We start from the raw sequence: 19,140 nt of genomic DNA, 5'->3' as shown, positions 1-19,140 counted from the left end.
CTCCCTCCTCTCCTCCCTCCTCCCTCTCCCTCCTCCTCCCCCTCCCTCCTCCTCCCTCCTCTCCTCCCTCCTCCTCCCTTCCCTCCTCCTCCCTCCCTCCCTCCTCCTCTCCTCCCTCCCTCCTCCCTCCTCCTCCTCCCTCCCTCCTCCTCCCTCCCTCCTCCTCCCTCCCTCCTCCTCCCTCCCTCCCTCCTCCCCTCCCTCCCTCCTCCCCCCTCCTCCCTCCCTCCTCCTCTCCCTCCCTCCTCCCTCCCTCCCTCCTCCTCCTCCCTCCCTCCCTCCTCCCTCCCTCCTCCTCCCTTCCCTCCTCCTCCCTCCCTCCTCCTCTCCTCCCTCCCTCCTCCCCCCCTCCTCCCTCCCTCCTCCTCTCCCTCCCTCCTCCTCCTCTCCCTCCCTCCTCCTCCCTCCCTCCCTCCTCCTCCTCCCTCCCTCCTCCTCCCTTCCTCCTTCCTCCTCTCCTCCCTCCACCCCCCTCCTCCTCCCTCCTCCTCCCTCCCTCCTCCTCCTCTCCCTCCTCCCTCCTCCTCCCTCCCTCCCTCCTCCTCCTCCTCCTCCCTCCCTCCCTCCCTCCCTCCTCCTCCTCCCTCCCTCCCTCCCTCCCTCCTCCTCCCTCCGTTCCCCCCCTCCCTCCCCTCTCTCTTACGTCCAGGAACCTCCGGTTCTTCTCCAGCTGTTTCTCCAGAGCCTGGACCTGCTGCCTCAGGTCTCCTCCCTCGGCCTTCTGGGATAGCTCCAGCTCCACCACGCGGTTCACCTGCTCCTCCAGCTCCGCCTCCAGCACCTTCACCTGCCTGGTCAGGGCGTGGCTCTCCTTCTCCGCCTGCCGCTGCACCTCCACCTTCTCCTTCATCAGCTTCTCCGTCTCCTCCAGCAGGTCTGGGGGGGGGGAGGGGAGGGGAGGGGAGGCGTTAGATACAGTCCCTCGGTGGGAGGAGTCTAATGTCTGTGTGGGATTCGTGTGGTTTCCCAGACAGGAAGCCGGGATGGAGGAATGGTTCAGCGTCAGGTGATAATAAAATACAACTAGGCCCTTTTTTCGCTCAGCGTTATATTTATTATATTTACTCTGTTTTATTTATTTAGACTCGTTGTTTACGAGTTTATTTACGTTCCACTGTGTCTCGCCACTCTGACTGCTCTTAAAACCACATCAGAGCCAATGACACGGCTGCTTTCAGTAAAGTGACATCAAAGCAGCCGCTCTAACGTGGTGCAGCACAGGTCAATAATCAATACAAATCAATAATCAATACAAATCAATAATCAATACAAATCAATAATCAAAGCCATTCCAGTCCTCCATCTGAGCATCGTGTGTGTAACATAGACAATCTCCCCCTGTACCTTTCCAACACCCCCCCGACATTATCCCTGCAGCCACCCGATGCCCACAGCGAACCAACACCAAACCCCCCAACGCTGCCTTACCACCAGACCAACCCCCCAACGCTGCCTTACCACCAGACCAAACCCCCCAACGCTGCCTTACCACCAGACCAAACCCCCCAACGCTGCCTTACCACCAGACCAAACCCCGGTGTTAGTGCAACAGGAAACACCAGACCAAGGACAGACATCTGAGACACAGGTGCAACTTAACCATGACTTAACCATGACTTAACCATGAATTAACCATGCCCCATATGATCAACAGGTAGAGGAGTTTAACCATGAATGAACCATGCCCCATATGATCAACAGGTAGAGGAGTTTAACCATGACTTAACCATGCCCCATATGATCAACAGGTAGAGGAGTTAACCATGAATTAACCATGCCCCATATGATCAACAGGCGTGGGGGGGGGGGGGGGGGGGGGGGGGGGGGGGGTTGGTTGAGATATCATGTTGCCTCCCAAGGTATGGAACATTGTCATGATGTTACAGTAGCTTGGACAATATGACACCAGGGGGGTATTCCATCAATGTCGCTTAAGGGAAATCCTGGTTTAATCCATAAACTTGGATTTTTCGCGAGATTTATAAAAAATAAGCCTAGATTGTCCTTTAGCAACGTTGATGGAATACCCCCCAGGTTAGTGATTACAAAACTCATCTGGACAAAAACACAGAGACATGTCAGTATAAACGTCTTAACGAAATATAATTTGGTGTACAGTATTAAACTATTAAACCAGATTAATACAGCATTAAACCAGATTATTAATAGCATTAAACCAGATTATGAATAGTATTAAACCAGATTATTAATAGTATTAAACCAGATTATTAATAGCATTAAACCAGATTATTAATAGTATTAAACCAGATTCATTCAACCATGCTAAAAGAAAAAAAAAAATCTAAATTAAAATGTGCACGATCACCCAACAGACACATAACCATGACGACCATCACAGAGGTAACCATGACGATAATAACCATAACAAAGAAAAGTGGATTGAAAAACAAAAAGCTGAAGCAACAGTTAGTGAGAGAGTGAGAGAGTGAGTGAGCCCAAAGCAAGCAAGCTCCAAGCGTTTCGGTGGCGAGTTGTGCAGGGCTGCAGGGGTTAATTGGTGCCGATCACTAAAGAGGATGATTAAAGGGACATGGACACAGAGGCCATGCTGGACGTGAGTTCACCTGCTTCAGGTGCTGCACCCACCGCTGCCTCTACTAACCCTACAGGAGAGGAGTGAGAAAGCAGAGTTCAACATGCTGTCCTCCTCGGTTTATCATCAAACAGAAGAAGAAGAAGACTGGAGGAGAGGAAGAGGGGGATGCAGGAGGGTGGAGATGAGAGAGAGGGTGTGGCCTCACTGCCTCTGCCGTGGGATTGGTTAAAGCTGTGGTCGGGGTTGAGCCAATGCCGTGAGAGAGAGAGAGCGGGTCAGGTGTTTCTTAAGATGGCCGCCGCCTGTTGTAGGTTTCGTTCACGTCCTTATATGGTCATATGGTCGACTTCACGTCCTTATGAATGAATGAATGGACTTTATTGTCATTGCTACAGTACAGGTACCATATGGTCGACTTCACGTCCTTATATGGTCATATGGTCGACTTCACGTCCTTATATGGTCATACGGTCGACACTTACCAGAGGAGACACCTAGTGAGAACACCTTGGAACAGAACACCGGGAGCAACGCAACGTTAGCTGAGGCTTAACACTAGAACAGCCATGAGGGTCATTAACACTAGAACAGCCATGAGGGTCATTAACACTAGAACAGCCATGAGGGTCATTTGACCTGTGAGTAAAGAAACATGTTATATCTTTGCACTCGATCACATTTCAGGACCCTCCTTTCATGACTTCTCCTAGATATGTGCGTTCTACCACCCAGTATCCTTACATTTTCTAAACCACATCAGGATAAGCTGGTATGAAGCTGTTTTGCAAATTTTCTGTGTAGGAGGCAGGCTAATTTACAAGACGGCCAACTAGTGGTCGTTGTGTGTAAGTAGCAGCTTGAGCATTGTAAAGAGGGGGTCATTTAGTAGGTAAAAAAGGCACGGCTGTTCTAGTGTTAACGCTCTGAGACCCCTGGGGGGTATTCCATCAACGTCGCTAAAGGTAAATCCAGACTTATTCTGGTAATAAGTCCAGTCTCTCGCGAGACTAAGCCTGGATCTTCCTTTAGCGACGTTGATGGAATACCCCCCTGCCTGTGCTGGTCAGGTTTAAACTGGTTCAGACCAGATCAGGGGGGGAAACACACAGTTATCATTTACAAACCATCATAACAACAACAACCACAGCCTGAGGAAGCAACGTCAGGATGAACAGGGGAGAGACTAGCGTTACCATGACGACCTCCAGAAGAGAATCACTGATTACAAATGACTCTGAAACAGCCTCATCCTGCCCTCTGCCCGCGCTCAGGGGAAGTGATGTCATAGGTCTCTGGTGTCACTTCCTGCTTGTTCACAGGCGTCTGGTATGTCCAGTGACCTTTAACCTTTATATGATCATAAACGCTGTTGTTATTGTTTTACTGTCTGGTGACGATGGTGATGGAAGGTTACTGCCCCTTTGGCTGAGGTGTGTCAACATGTACGTAACAAACGTACATGACTGAAATATAAGTACAGTAAGTATGTAATACGTCACTTAAACTAATAAGCAAGTTCACTAATTTAAATATAACTCAGTATGTCATAAGTAACTTTTACAAAGAAATAATTTGAATAACTTAAAATATAAGTGACCTAAAATGAATGTCACTTACAAATGCATTAAGCACATCTGTAAAGGTGCTTTATTGAAAAGTATTATTATTATTCACGTACAAGTACAGTAAAAACATAACGCCTAATTGTTAATCTGTTTTTCGAAGACCAACACAGTTGATTGGTTGACAGACATTCACTCAGTCTGAACAAACAGTGCATCCTGTCCCCCCCTCCCCCCTCCCCCAGGGCATTCTGGGATACGTACGCAGCTCACGCGGGGCGGCCTCCTCCCTCATGGCGTCCTGTTGCCGTGACAACAGCTGTCGCTCCTGCAGCATCTCCCGCCGCTCCTCCTCCAGCTCGCGGAGCCGGCTGCTCGTCACCTGCCAGGGCCAATCACACTCAGTCAGGTGGGCGGGGCCGAACACACTACTGTCCAATTAGATCACAGGATTAACACAGAACCGCTCAACTTCCACCCATCGGGTACTAGAGTGACTCAGGCAGGCTAGGCTAGGCTAGGTTAGAGCTATGCTAGGCTAGGTTAGAGCTAGGCTAGGTTAGACTGCAGGGCCCTGGGGGAGGCTAGGCTAGGTTAGAGCTATGCTAGGTTAGGTTAGAGCTAGGCTAGGTTAGGCTAGAGCTATGCTAGGTTAGGCTAGAGCTAGGCTAGGTTAGACTGCAGGGCCCTGGGGAGGCTAGGCTAGGTTAGAGCTATGCTAGGTTAGGTTAGAGCTAGGCTAGGTTAGGCTAGAGCTATGCTAGGTTAGGTTAGAGCTATGCTAGGCTAGGTTAGAGCTATGCTAGGTTAGGCTAGAGCTATGCTAGGTTAGGCTAGAGCTAGGCTAGGTTAGACTGCAGGGCCCTGGGGGAGGCTAGGCTAGGCTAGGTTAGAGCAAGGTTAGGTTAGGTTAGAGCTAGGCTAGGTTAGGTAAGAGCTATGCTAGGCTAGGTTAGAGCTATGCTAGGTTAGGTTAGAGCTATGCTAGGTTAGGCTAGAGCTATGCTAGGCTAGGCTAGAGCTATGCTAGGTTAGGCTAGAGCTAGGCTAGGTTAGACTGCAGGGCCCTGGGGGAGGCTAGGCTAGGTTAGGTTAGGTTAGAGCTAGGCTAGGCTAGGTTAGGTTAGAGCTATGCTAGGTTAGGTTAGAGCTATGCTAGGTTAGGTTAGAGCTAGGCTAGTCTAGGTTAGCCTGCAGGGCCCTGGGGGAGGCTATGCTAGGCTAGGCTAGGTTAGGTTAGGTTAGAGCTAGGCTAGCCTGCAGGGGGCTAGAGTCACTGACAGACATGATGACAGGTGTTTGGGAGTTCCTTTAGTCATATATTTTAATGTTTTTATATAATATTTGATCTCAATGTTGTCTCATCTCTGTGTAAAATCCCAGAGGGCGTGGCCTGTGTCTCAGAGGGCGTGGCCTGTGTCTCAGAGGGCGTGGCCTTCCTCAGGGGGTGTGGCCTGTGTCTCAGGGGGCGTGGCCTGTGTCTCGGGGGGTGTGGTTTTCCTCAGGGGTGTGGCCTTCCTCAGGGGGTGTGGCCTTCCTCAGGGGGCGTGGCCTGTAGTCTCAGGGGGTGTGGCCTGTGTCTCAGGGGGCGTGGCCTGTGTCTCAGGGGACGTGGCCTGTGTCTCAGGGGGTGTGGCCTGCGTCTCAGGGGCGTGGTCTGTGTCTCAGGGGACGCGGCCTGTGTCTCAGGGGGCGCGGCCTGCGTCTCAAGGGCGTGGCCTGTGTCTCAGGGGCGTGGCCTGTGTCTCAGGGGGCGTGGCCTGTGTCTCAGGGGGTGTGGCCTTCCTCAGGGGGCGTGGCCTTCCTCAGGGGGCGTGGCCTGTGTCTCAGGGAGCGTGGCCTGTGTCTCAGGGGGTGTGGCCTTCCTCAGGGGGTGTGGCCTTCCTCAGGGGGTGCGGCCTGTGTCTCAAAGGACGAGGCCTGTGTCTCAAGAGGCGTGGCCTTCCTCAGGGGGCGCGGCCTGTGTCTCAGGGGGCGTGGCCTGTAGTCTCAGGGGGCGTGGCCTGTGTCTCAGGGGGCGTGGCCTGTGTCTCAGGGGACGCGGCATGTGTCTCAGGGGGCGTGGCCTGTGTCTCAGGGGGCGTGGCCTTCCTCAGGGGGCGTGGCCTGCAGTCTCAGGGGGTGTGGCCTGTGTCTCAGGGGGCGTGGCCTGTGTCTCAGGGGGTGTGGCCTGTGTCTCAGGGGGCGTGGCCTTCCTCAGGGGGCGTGGCCTGTGTCTCAGGGGGTGTGGCCTCTCTCAGGGGGCGTGGCCTGTGTCTCAGAGGGCGTGGCTTGTGTCTCAGGGGGTGCGGCCTGTGTCTCAGGGGGCGCGGCCTGTGTCTCAGGGGGCGTGGCCTTCCTCAGGGGGCGTGACCTTCCTCAGGGGGTGTGGCCTGTGTCTCAGGGGGCGTGGCCTGTGTCTCAGGGGGTGTGGCCTGTGTCTCAGGGGGTGTGGCCTGTAGTCTCAGGGGGCGTGGCCTGCGTCTCAGGGGGCGTGACCTTCCTCAGGGGGTGTGGCCTGTGTCTCAAGGGGCGTGGCCTGTGGTCTCAGGGGGAGCGGCCTTCCTCAGGGGGTGTGGCCTTCCTCAGGGGGCGTGGCCTTCCTCAGGGGACGTGGTCTGTGTCTCAGGGGGCGAGGCCTGTGTCTCAGGGGGCGTGGCCTGTGTCTCAGGGGGCGTGGCCTGTGTCTCAGGGGGCGTGGCCTGTGTCTCAGGGGGCGTGGCCTGTGGTCTCGGGGGGTGTGGCCTGTGGTCTCAGGGGGGGCGTGGCCTGTGGTCTCACCTGCAGCTCCTGCTCCAGGCCCAGGTGCAGCTCCGCCTTCTGACGCACCTGCTCCTCCAGCGCCGCCCGCTCACCTGTGTACCCGTCTATCACACCTGGGGGGGACAGTTGAACAGATTTGTAAACACACAGAGACGCTACATACCATTTTACCTGAAGTGTAAAACTCTAAACTGGTTCTGATGACAAGTTACTGTTTCTCATTTCACTGGGTTAAGGTTAAGACCAGGGTTAGACCAGGGTTACACCAGGGTTAGACCAGGGTTAGACCAGGGTTAGACCAGGGTTAGACCAGGGTTAGGACCAGGGTTAGACCAGGGTTAGACCAGGTTAAGACCAGGGTTAGACCTGGGTTAAGACCAGGGTTAGACCAGGGTTAGATCAGGGTTAGACCAGGTTAAGACCAGGTTTAGACCAGGGTTAGACCAGGTTAAGACCAGGGTTAGACCAGGGTTAGACCAGGGTTAGACCAGGGTTAGACCAGGGTTAGACCAGGGTTAGGACCAGGGTTAGACCAGGGTTAGACCAGGGTTAGACCAGGGTTAGACCAGGGTTAGACCAGGGTTAGGACCAGGGTTAGGACCAGGGTTAGACCAGGGTTGGACCAGGGTCAGACCAGGGTTAGACCAGGGTTAGACCAGGGTTAGACCAGGGTTAGACCAGGGTTAGTACCAGGGTTAGACCAGGGTTAGGACCAGGGTTAGACCAGGGTTAGGACCAGGGTTAGGACCAGGATTAGGACCAGGGTTAGACCAGGGTTAGACCAGGGTTAGGACCAGGGTTAGACCAGGGTTAGGACCAGGGTTAGACCAGGGTTAGGACCAGGGTTAGGACCAGGGTTAGACCAGGGTTGGACCAGGGTTAGACCAGGGTTAGACCAGGGTTAGGACCAGGGTTAGGACCAGGGTTAGACCAGGGTTAGGACCAGGGTTAGGACCAGGGTTAGGACCAGGGTTAGGACCAGGGTTAGACCAGGGTTAGACCTGGGTTAGACCAGGGTTAGACCAGGGTTAGACCAGGTTAAGACCTGGGTTAGACCAGGGCTAGACCAGGGTTAGGACCAGGGTTAGACCAGGGTTAGACCAGGGTTAGGACCAGGGTTAGACCAGGGTTAAACCAGGGTTAGGACCAGGGTTAGACCAGGGTTAGACCTGGGTAAGGACCATGGTTAGACCAGGGTTAAACCAGGGTTAGACCAGGGTCAGACCAGGGTTAGACCAGGGTTAGACCAGGTTAAGACCAGGGTTAGACCAGGGTTAGACCAGGTTAAGACCAGGGTTAGACCAGGTTAAGACCAGGGTAAGACCAGGGTTAGACCAGGTTAAGACCAGGGTTAGACCAGGGTTAGACCAGGGTTAGACCAGGGTTAGACCAGGGTTAGACCAGGGCTAGACCAGGGTTAGACCAGGGTTAGACCTGGGTTAGACCTGGGTTAGACCAGGGTTCGACCAGGGCTAGACCAGGGTTAGACCAGGACGGGTTGGTACTGCACCCTTCACATGAGCACACAAACAAATAAAGAAATACATGCAAATACAGAGAACCACACACACGTGTGCACACGCACACACACATATTCCGATCCAAACAACCAATGAGAACCTGTGTGCTCTGACCCAGCTCACAACAATGAACTCAACAAACCAACCAAAGCAAACAGAACTCATCATCTCTGAAACACACAACAGAAGCCTCTGGTCAGGTAGGGTTATGCTCTGTTCAGTTAGGGCTAGGGGAGGACCGGCTCATTGTATCAATGCACAGAATGGAATGAGGAACGGTATCACGTAGCACATGACACCCATCCTCCCATTTCTACCTCCCCCAGGCTCCCCTGGTGTTCTACCTCCCCCAGCCTCCCCCTGGTGTTCTACCTCTCCCAGCCTCCCCTGGTGTTCTACCTCCCCCAGCCTCCCCCTGGTGTTCTACCTCCCCCAGCCTCCCCTGGTGTTCTACCTCCCCCAGCCTCCCCTGGTATTCTACCTCCCCCAGCCTCCCCTGGTGTTCTACCTCCCCCAGCCTCCCCTGGTGTTCTACCTCCCCCAGCCTCCCCTGGTGTTCTACCTCCACCAGCCTCCCCTGGTGTTCTACCTCCCCCAGCCTCCCCTGGTGTTCTACCTCCCCCAGCCTCCCCTGGTGTTCTACCTCCCCCAGCCTCCCCTGGTGTTCTACCTCCCCCAGCCTCCCCTGGTGTTCTACCTCCCCCAGCCTCCCCTGGTGTTCTACCTCCCCCAGCCTCCCCCTGGTGTTCTACCTCCCCCAGCCACCCCCAGGTGTTCTACCTCCCCCAGCCTCCCCTGGTGTTCTACCTCCCCCAGCCTCCCCTGGTCTAAGTTGTCGTTAGCCAGTAAATCAGCGTGTCGGGCTACGCTAGGCGCTAACGGGAGAATGTCACATTCCCTGATTCTGGGAATTATGCAAATGAGAGCAGAGTGGCATGCAGCGACAGGTATACCTGTACAGGTACGACCTGCCAACGCCGACATGTAGAGACCGTTAACATCGACAAGAGCGAGCATATTACCAACAAGCATCTGTATGGGGGGTCACCAGGGATAAACGAAAAAATAGCAGTCAGGAGAATGAGGCTGGCAGGTCACTGTGGGAGCCAACACACGGGCATCGATCACGAGGGCGTCCCACACTAACATACGTGGACGTACTCAAGAATGATGCAGGAGCGGAAAGTACCGGCGAGCTATCCAGATGTATGGAGGACCAGGGAGCTAGCCAGATGTATGGAGGACCAGGGAGCTAGCCAGATGTATGGAGGACCAGGGAGCTAGCCAGATGTATGGAGGACCAGGGAGCTAGCCAGATGTATGGAGGACCAGGGAGCTAGACAGATGTATAGAGGACCAGGGAGCTAGCCAGATGTATGGAGGACCAGGGAGCTAGCCAGATGTATGGAGGACCAGGGAGCTAGCCAGATGTATGGAGGACCAGGGAGCTAGCCAGATGTATGGAGGACCAGGGAGCTAGCCAGATGTATGGAGGACCAGGGAGCTAGCCAGATGAATGGAGGACCAGGGAGCTAGCCAGATGTATGGAGGACCAGGGAGCTAGCCAGATGTATAGAGGACCAGGGAGCTAGCCAGATGTATGGAGGACCAGGGAGCTAGCCAGATGTATGGAGGACCAGGGAGCTAGCCAGATGTATAGAGGACCAGGGAGCTAGCCAGATGTATGGAGGACCAGGGAGCAAGCCAGATGTATGGAGGACCAGGGAGCTAGCCAGATGTATAGAGGACCAGGGAGCTAGCCAGATGTATGGAGGACCAGGGAGCTAGCCAGATGTATGGAGGACCAGGGAGCTAGCCAGATGTATGGAGGACCAGGGAGCTAGCCAGATGTATGGAGGATCAGGGAGCTAGCCAGATGTATGGAGGACCAGGATGACTGGAAGCACCGATGGAGGGCTCGTCCGAGGACGACCTCGTAGTAATTAAGCTAACTACCCCTCAGAGAGATGTGTACTACATCATCCACCCTCAGACAGCCGGGAGGCCTCAGAGCTAACAGGCTAACAGGCCAACAGGCTAACAGGCTAACAGGCTAACAGGCTAATCAATCTGTCGTTGGATTTGTCGGTAGACGCTTTTTACAAGACAATAGTCTTAAAGTGATTTACCACAAGAACAACACTAAGCTAATATAAACAATAAACACAATATGAACTAATAACACTTCAGCTCCACGTCGCTGTGTTGAAGACAAACACTCTCAGGAGAAACACTGAGTAAACGCCCCAGAAACGTCTCGTAAGAACCCAGTTAACAGCTAGTCAGACACACAAACACTACTAACTACCTCATAACAACCCAGTCAGCTGCTAGTTAAGACACAAACACTACTAACTACCTCAGGAGAGTCCACAGTCTAGTAGTCTAGTCGTCTTAGAGGGCGGCAGGTCACATGACGCCAGGCGGCTCTGAACCTCGTGAGGTAAATATTTGATCACCATTCGTCAGATGTCACTAACCAGGATGTGACATCACTGACCAGGATGTGACATCACACGCCCCCAGCCCCGAGGACGATGCTCATTACCATGGCGACCCAGCTGTGCCGATAGATAGATAGAATGTGTGTGTGTGTGTGTGTGTGTCTGTGTGTGTGTGTGTGTGTGTGTGTGTGTGTGTGTGTCATAATACAGTATGTACATGAATGAATGACCACCATCTGTCGTCTCTAAAGCACAACAGACCAGGACATCACCCCCCCACTCAACCTGCACCTCGCCCCACTGCCATCCGGGCGTAGGTACAGAACGCTAAGGTGCAAAAGGGCTTTGGCAAAAGCCTGATCCCCGCAGCCGGTGTTGCCTTAAACGCCTTAAGAGTGTTTGTCCAGCAGCGCTGTCTGTGTGGCCGAAGACGCTATGAAAGTGACGACAGACAGACTCATAAATAACCAGTCAGAAAAGACGTGTCACGTGACAGCTTCTCCTCAGAAAGGACAATTAGAAAAAGAGATGGCAAGCGCATAGACCCCCCTCCTCAACCTCCCCCCCCCCCCCCCCCTCCTCACCCTCAGCCTGGTGCGGTTCCAGGGCCAGCCTCTCCCTCCTCTGCGCCTCCTCCCCCAGCCTCTCCCTCCTCTGCGCCTCCTCCCCCAGCCTCTCCCTCCTCTGCGCCTCCTCCCCCAGCCTCTCCCTCCTCTGCGCCTCCTCCCCCAGCCTCTCCCTCCTCTGCGCCTCCTCCCCCCCCCCTCCTCACCCTCAGCCTGGGTCAGTTCCAGGGCCAGCCTCTCCCTCCTCTGCGCCTCCTCCCCCAGTCTCTCCTGCAGCTCCTCCTGCCTCCTCAGCAGCTCCTGCGTCTCCTGGCCGTGGTGGAACGCCTCCCGTACCAGCTCTGTCTGGGTCACCCTGGCGTGCTCCAACTGGGGAGGGGGGGGGGGGGGGGGGGGTAGAGAAAGAGAGAGAGGGGGGGGAGAGACATATTGTTATATATAATGTTAATTTTGTTTGTGTGTGTGTGTGTGTGTGTGTGTGTGTGTTCCTGACTGTGTTCCTGACTGTGTGTGTGTGTGTGTGTGTGTGTAACCCCTTTCACACATACGAGCCTTCCCAGTATGTTCCATGGAATGTCCCAGGTAAGGTGTGTGTGTGTGTGAACGCGATGGTGCAGGGTAATCGTCTCAGGCATTTCCCTGGTCAGGACCGTGTGTGATTCCATGGAACATCGCCATCGTCTAGTGTTGATATAAACATACTATACTAGTGTTGATATAAACATACTATACTAGTGTTGATATAAACATACCATACTAGTGTTGATATAAACATACCATACTAGTGTTGATATAAACATACTATACTAGTGTTGATATAAACATACTATACTAGTGTTGATATAAACATACCATACTAGTGTTGATATAAACTTTATATCAACACTAGTATGGTATGTTTATATCAACACTAGTATAGTATGTTTATATCAACACTAGTATAGTATGTTTATATCAACACTAGTATGGTATGTTTATATCAACACTAGTATGGTATGTTTATATCAACACTAGTATAGTATGTTTATATCAACACTAGTATAGTATGTTTATATCAACACTAGTATAGTATGTTTATATCAACACTAGTATAGTATGTTTATATCAACACTAGTATGGTATGTTTATATCAACACTAGTATGGTATGTTTATATCAACACTAGTATAGTATGTTTATATCAACACTAGTATAGTATGTTTATATCAACACTAGTATAGTATGTTTATATCAACACTAGTATAGTATGTTTATATCAACACTAGTATAGTATGTTTATATCAACACTAGTATGGTATGTTTATATCAACACTAGTATGGTATGTTTATATCAACACTAGTATGGTATGTTTGTATCAGCCTCTACCTCCACCAGCCTCTACCTGCTGAGACACAGCCTCTACCTCCTGAGACGGCGGCTCTACCTCCTGAGACACAGCCTCTACCTCCTGAGACACAGCCTCTACCTCCTGAGACACAGCCTCTACCTCCTGAGACACAGACTCTACCCCCTGAGACACAGCCTCTACCTCCTGAGACACACCCTCTACCTCCTGAGACACAGCCTCTACCTCCTGAGACACAGCCACTCCCTCCTGAACCACAGCCTCTACCTCCTGAGACACAGCCTCTACCTCCTGAGACACAGCCTCTACCTCCTGAGACACAGCCTCTACCTCCACCAGCCTCTACCTCCTGAGACACAGCCTCTACCTCCACCAGCCTCTACCTCCTGAGACACAGCCTCTACCTCCTGAGACACAGCCTCTACCTCCTGAGACACAGCCTCTACCTCCTGAGACACAGCCTCTACCTCCACCAGCCTCTACCTCCTGAGACACAGCCTCTACCTCCACCAGCCTCTACCTCCTGAGACACAGCCTCTACCTCCTGAGACACAGCCTCTACCTCCTGAGACACAGCCTCTACCTCCTGAGACACAGCCTCTACCTCCTGAGACACAGCCTCTACCTCCTGAGACACAGCCTCTACCTCCTGAGACACAGCCTCTACCTCCTGAGACACAACCTCTACCTCCTGAGACACAGCTGCCCAAAAGAAGGTAATTATATTGTTTGTTTGTAAACAACGTCTTCTAAACGTGTTCATCTGACGACGTCAAAACCATGGCAACGAGGAGCGCTATCCTGAAGGAACCATGGCAACCAGGAGGAACGCTCCGTCTACAACAGTGACTGACACCAGCGGAGGAGGAGGAGGAGGAGGAGGAGGAGGAGGAGAGGAGAGGAGGAGGAGGGTGAGGAGGGGGAGAGGAGGAGAGGAGGAGGAGGAGGAGGAGGAGGAGGAGAGGAGAGGAGAGGAGAGGAGGAGGAGGGTGAGGAGGAGGAGGAGGAGGAGAGGAGGAGGAGAGGAGGAGGAGGAGGAGGAGGAGGAGGAGGAGGAGCCGCAACTACAGAGGAAGGTCCAGAGGAGACGTGACACTCCCATCTGAGAGACTCTACACGGTACAGAGGTTACCCTGCTGCACTAACACACTCTCACACACACACACACACACACACACACACACACACACACACAGAGCGTCAAGGCTTTTAAAAAACTAGCTAAGACAGACCTTTCTCCCTGGCCTTTGACCTGAGGTGAGCCTGGCTCCTGACTGCACTTTTGTACTTTTATTTCTGCACCTGTACTTTGTATTGCACCTTGTTCTTGTTTTTGTGTATTTTTATCTGTTGTTTCTCTTTTACTAGTGTTTTATCTGTTCAGCACTTTGGGCGGCTGTTTCTGACGTAAAATTTGCTATATAAATAAACATTACTTACTTACTTACACACACAATCACACACACACCCACTCACACAGCCACACACACACACATACACACACACACACACACTCTCTCACACACTCTCACACACTACACAATCCCACACACACACACACACACAATCCCACACACTCTCACACACACACTCACTCTCACTCTTTATGAGAAGGCATACTGTATCCGTCTGTCCTGGAGCAAAGGTCAAAGGTCGTCACGACAACAAGGAAGTATTCAGGTGGTCATGTGACCAGGCAACAAGGAAGTATTCAGGTGGTCATGTGACCAGGCAGACACTGTAGCTGCTGTCACCTGACCACAGGGGAGGAGGAGGAGGAGAGGAGAGGAAGACCTGAACAGGTAATAGAGGAAGAGGAGAGGAGGAGGAGGAGAGGAGGAGAACGTATGCCAACACAACAGTACTCATACAGCATATCTACATGACCGCAGGTCCAAGTCTTTCACTCTCACTCTAATAAAACCTGATTACACAAGTCATCATCAGACCTGAGTCAGGCGTAGGGAGGCGTAGAGAGGTCTAGGGAGGAGTAGGGGGGCGTAGGGGGGTGTAGGAGGGTGTAAGGAGGGAGGTCTGAGAGACTTACGGTGTAGGGAGGTGTAGGGAGGGAAGAGGGAGGTGGAGGGGGGGAGACTTATGGTGTAGGGGGGTGTAGGAGGGTGTAGGGGGGCAGACTTACGGTGTAGGGAGGTGTAGGGGGGTGTAGGGAGGTGTAGGGAGGTGTAGGAGGGTGTAGGGGGGTAGACTTACGGTGTAGGGAGGTGTAGGGGGGTGTAGGGAGGTGTAGGGAGTGTAGGGGGGCAGACTTACGGTGTAGGGGGGCGTAGGCAGGGAGATCTTGGACACCACCTTCAGCAGGTGTCCGTTGGTGCGGTGGTTTACGTGGGAGATGTACGTCTGCACCACCACCGCGTTCTTCTCCGTCAGGGTGGAGCTTAGGGGGAAGGGGCGGGGCAGCGGCACGCGGGACTCCACCTCGTACACGTCCTGCTCCGCCCCCTCCACCCACAAACCCTGCTGCCCCCCCGACGCCCAGTAAGACCGGTACGAATCCATGTCTGTGTGTGTGTGTAGTGTGTGTGTGTGTGTGTGTATGTATGTGTGTGTGTGTAGTGTGTGTAGTGTGTGTGTGACCTCTAGGTCAGGCTAGGCTATGTTGCCCTGAGGTGTTTGAGTAATGCTAACATGGCTAACAAGCTCTTCCCTGAGGGAACGGTGGCAGAATAATGCGTCTGTCTGTCTCCGAGCAACCGGCTCTAAGCAACCGTCTCTATGGCGACGCCGGAACGCTCAAGAGCGAGAAGGGTAAGCAGGGACCTCACACATCCACGTTTACTCCAATCACACGGAAGAAGAACAGGTCTGTGCTAGAACAGATCCCAGGTCAGAGTTGAACGACAGCTCCCAGGTCAACAGCAGCAGGTCCCAGGTCAGAAGGTCCAGCAGCTGAGGGTTGTAGGGTTGTAGGGGCGGTAGGTAGGTGGTAGCCTAGAGAGTTAGAGAGGCCGGCTAGCAATCGGAGGGTCGGTGGTTCGATCCCCCCGCCTCAGGAGGGAGCTGCATGTGCCCTTGAGCAAGGCACTTAACCCCCTAATTGCTCCAGGGGTGCCGACTATGGCTGACCCTGTCCATAGAGCAAAAAACACCAAATTCCAACAATTGGCTGACAAGTTTGTTGCAAGGCAGAAGAAGGCTGCAGACTGGAGGCCCAGAAGATCCAGAAACAGAAGATCCAAACAGGAGAAGGTCCAAACAGGAGAAGATCCAGAAAAAGAAGATCCAAACAGGAGAAGGTCCAAACAGGAGAAGATCCAAACAGGAGAAGGTCCAAACAGGAGAAGATCCAAACAGCAGAAGGTCCAAACAGGAGAAGGTCCAAACAGGAGAAGGTCCAAACAGGAGAATGTCCAGTAGCAGAACGTCCAGAAGGTCCAGACTTAAGGTCCAGAAGATCCAGACAGAAGCTCCAAGCTCCTGGTATTCCAAGTTGGACAGTATTCCTGGGCAGAGGAAGTCCCACCTGTGGCTGATCTCTGAGCAACCTCGAGGGCGGGGGCGGGGGGGGGGGATAGTTACCACCGGGGGGGGGGGGGGCAGAGATTTACAATCCAGATCAGTGATCTCTGTCTCTCTCTCTCTCTCTCACTCTCTGTCTCTCTCTCAGCGTGACCCTGGCACTCTTAGAGCTACTCACACTCTCTCCCTCCCCCTCTCTCTCCCTCCCCCTCTCTCTCCCTCCCCCACTCCTCCCTCAGAGCACGTTAACAATCCCATGGTGTCACGGCAACGACACTCCCGGGGGAAAGCCTCCCAGGTCCCCCCCTTCACTGTCACACACACACACACACACACACACACACACACCCTGAACTGTTACACAACAAGCCAGCCAACTGGGGGGATGAACTCAGTGGTGCGATCGTCTGCTTTCACTCTCTCTCACTCTCTCTCTACAGACCTCTCCCTCTGTCTCTCTCCCTCTCCCTGTCTCTCTCCCTGCGACCTCAGTTCCCGCTGCTCTCTGCTTCCAAACACCTTGTTTTGTTTACTCACCCCTACAGAACTCTCTCTCTCTGTCTCTCTCTCTCTCTCTCTCTGTCACTCTCTCTCTCTCTCTCCCTCCTTACTGCAGGCAGCGTCTCACTGTCACTCTCTCATTCATTCTCTGTGTTGTTTCTCTCTCTCTCTCTAAACAAACAAGCCCAGAAGCAACAGACTGAGTGGAGGACGAGGTCCCGGCGTCCCCGTGTGTGTGTGTCTCTCTTTCTCTTCCGGCATCGACGGTGTGGGCAGGATACTGTTCAGTGAGGGGGGAGGGAGGGGGAGGGAGGGGGAGGGAGGGGGAGGGAGGAGGCGTGGCTTCAACCCTGAGGGCAGTGGGGCAGGTAGCTATGCAAACACACACACCCTCCCTCTCTCTCTCTCTCTCTCTCTCTCACTCACACTCCCTCTCTCTTTCTCTCTGTCTCTCTCTCTCTCTCTCTCTCTCACACTCCCTCTCTCTTTCTCTCTGTCTCTCTCTCTCTCTCTCTCACTCACACTCCCTCTCTCTTTCTCTCTGTCTCTCTCTCTCTCTCTCTCTCTCTCACACTCCCTCTCTCTTTCTCTCTGTCTCTCTCTCTCTCTCTCTCTCACACTCCCTCTCTCTTTCTCTCTGTCTCTCTCTCTCTCTCTCTCACACTCCCTCTCTCTGTCTCTCTGTCTCTCTGTCTCTCTCTCTCTCACACTCCCTCTCTCTTTCTCTCTGTCTCTCTCTCTCTCTCTCTCACACCCTTATTTCAGGAGCTTGTCAAACTAGATCTATCTTCCTCCTCGGTGCAGATTATCTGACAGATATTCTGGTTTCCTAAAATACCTCTGTCTGCCTGTCTGTCTGCCTGTCTGCCTGCCTGTCTGTCTGTCTGCCTGCCTGCCTGTCTGTCTGTCTGCCTGTCTGCCTGTCTGCCTGTCTGTCTGCCTGCCTGCCTGCCTGTCTGCCTGTCTGTCTGCCTGTCTGTCTGTCTGCCTGCCTGTCTGCCTGTCTGCCTGTCTGCCTGTCTGTCTGTCTGCCTGTCTGTCTGTCTGTCTGCCTGTCTGTCTCTGCCTGTCTGCCTGCCTGTCTGCTTGCCTGTCTGTCTGTCTGTCTGCCTGTCTGCCTGTCTGTCTCTGTCTCTCTCATTAGATTAGATTAAACTTTATTGTCATCGCAGAGTACAAGTACTATACAACGAAATGCAGTTTAGCACCTAACCAGAAGTGCAAATACTAGTGATATAAGGACATGATATAAACAGAACAAGAATGGTTAGTGATGGGTAACTGTGTGATATACAGCATGTCTGTCTCTCTCAACGATTATTTCTAGCGATGTTCACGTTATTGGGCCTTTAAGTGTCTCTGTCTCTATGCCTCAATGATAACAGGTTCTATATGTCATTAATAACAGGTTCTATAATACTTTCTTGCAGATTAACTGACTGAGATACTCAGGTTTCTTAAAATACCTCTGCCTGTCTGTCTGCCTGCCTGTCTGTCTGCCTGCCTGTCTGCCTGTCTGCCTGTCTGTCTGTCTGTCTGTCTGCCTGTCTGTCTGCCTGTCTGTCTGCCTGTCTGCCTGTCTGTCTGCCTGCCTGTCTGTCTGCCTGTCTGCCTGCCTGTCTGTCTGCCTGCCTGTCTGCCTGCCTGTCTGCCTGTCTGCCTGTCTGTCTGTCTGTCTGTCTGCCTGCCTGTCTGCCTGCCTGCCTGTCTGTCTGCCTGTCTGCCTGCCTGTCTGTCTGCCTGTCTGCCTGTCTGTCTGCCTGTCTGCCTGCCTGTCTGCCTGCCTGTCTGCCTGTCTGTCTGCCTGCCTGCCTGTCTGCCTGCCTGTCTGCCTGCCTGTCTGTCTGCCTGCCTGTCTGCCCGCCTGTATGTCTGTCTGCCTGCCTGCCTGTCTGCCCGCCTGCCTGTATGCCTGTCTGTCTGTCTGCCTGCCTGCCTGTCTGTCTGCCTGCCTGCCTGTCTGCCCGCCTGCCTGTATGCCTGTCTGTCTGTCTGCCTGTCTGTCTGCCCGCCTGCCTGCCTTACCTGCCTGTCTGTCTCCGTCAACGATTATTTCTAACGATTTTCACGTTACTGGGCCTTTAAGTGTCAGTGTGTTAAGGTTCTATATGTCATTAATAACAGCTTGTATAACAGCTTGTATATATAGCTGTATTATAACTCAGAGTCGACAGGTGTCGTTAACATCCCTGAGGAGCTCGTTATCGACCGCCAGTCCTACAGTCCAGACAGAACCGAACGATCCAGCATCATTCACCGCCAGGCTGCCAGCAGAGCCATTAAGGTCTGGTGGAGACAGACAGACAGACAGACAGACTGACAAACAGACTGGTGTGTGGTGTGGGTAGTTAACCTGGTGCAGACAGACAGACAGACTGACAGACAGACAGACAGGTTAGACGTTAGACTGGGAGGTGTTTAACATG

At 53.2% G+C, this 19,140-nt stretch overlaps 1 protein-coding gene across 1 annotated transcript in view; it reads right to left on the bottom strand.

Moving 5' to 3' along the window:
- The window catches only part of akap9 (A kinase (PRKA) anchor protein 9), a 123,861-nt gene that overhangs the window by 38,967 nt on the left and 65,754 nt on the right, over positions 1 to 19,140 (bottom strand). The window contains exons 21-25 of the mRNA XM_080531994.1: positions 11,598 to 11,760; positions 6,880 to 6,974; positions 4,384 to 4,501; positions 2,586 to 2,624; positions 644 to 876 (exon numbers count right to left, since the gene is read on the bottom strand). Coding sequence (XP_080388120.1) covers positions 644 to 876; positions 2,586 to 2,624; positions 4,384 to 4,501; positions 6,880 to 6,974; positions 11,598 to 11,760 — 648 coding nt within the window. The remainder of the gene's footprint in view (positions 1 to 643; positions 877 to 2,585; positions 2,625 to 4,383; positions 4,502 to 6,879; positions 6,975 to 11,597; positions 11,761 to 19,140) is intronic.

Source organism: Nansenia antarctica (genome assembly GCF_963989245.1).
Source record: "Nansenia antarctica genome assembly, chromosome: 5".
In the NCBI taxonomy this organism is placed as follows: domain Eukaryota; kingdom Metazoa; phylum Chordata; class Actinopteri; order Argentiniformes; family Microstomatidae; genus Nansenia; species Nansenia antarctica.
Note: the sequence above shows the minus strand (reverse complement) of the source record. Positions and strands in the feature narration are given on the sequence as shown.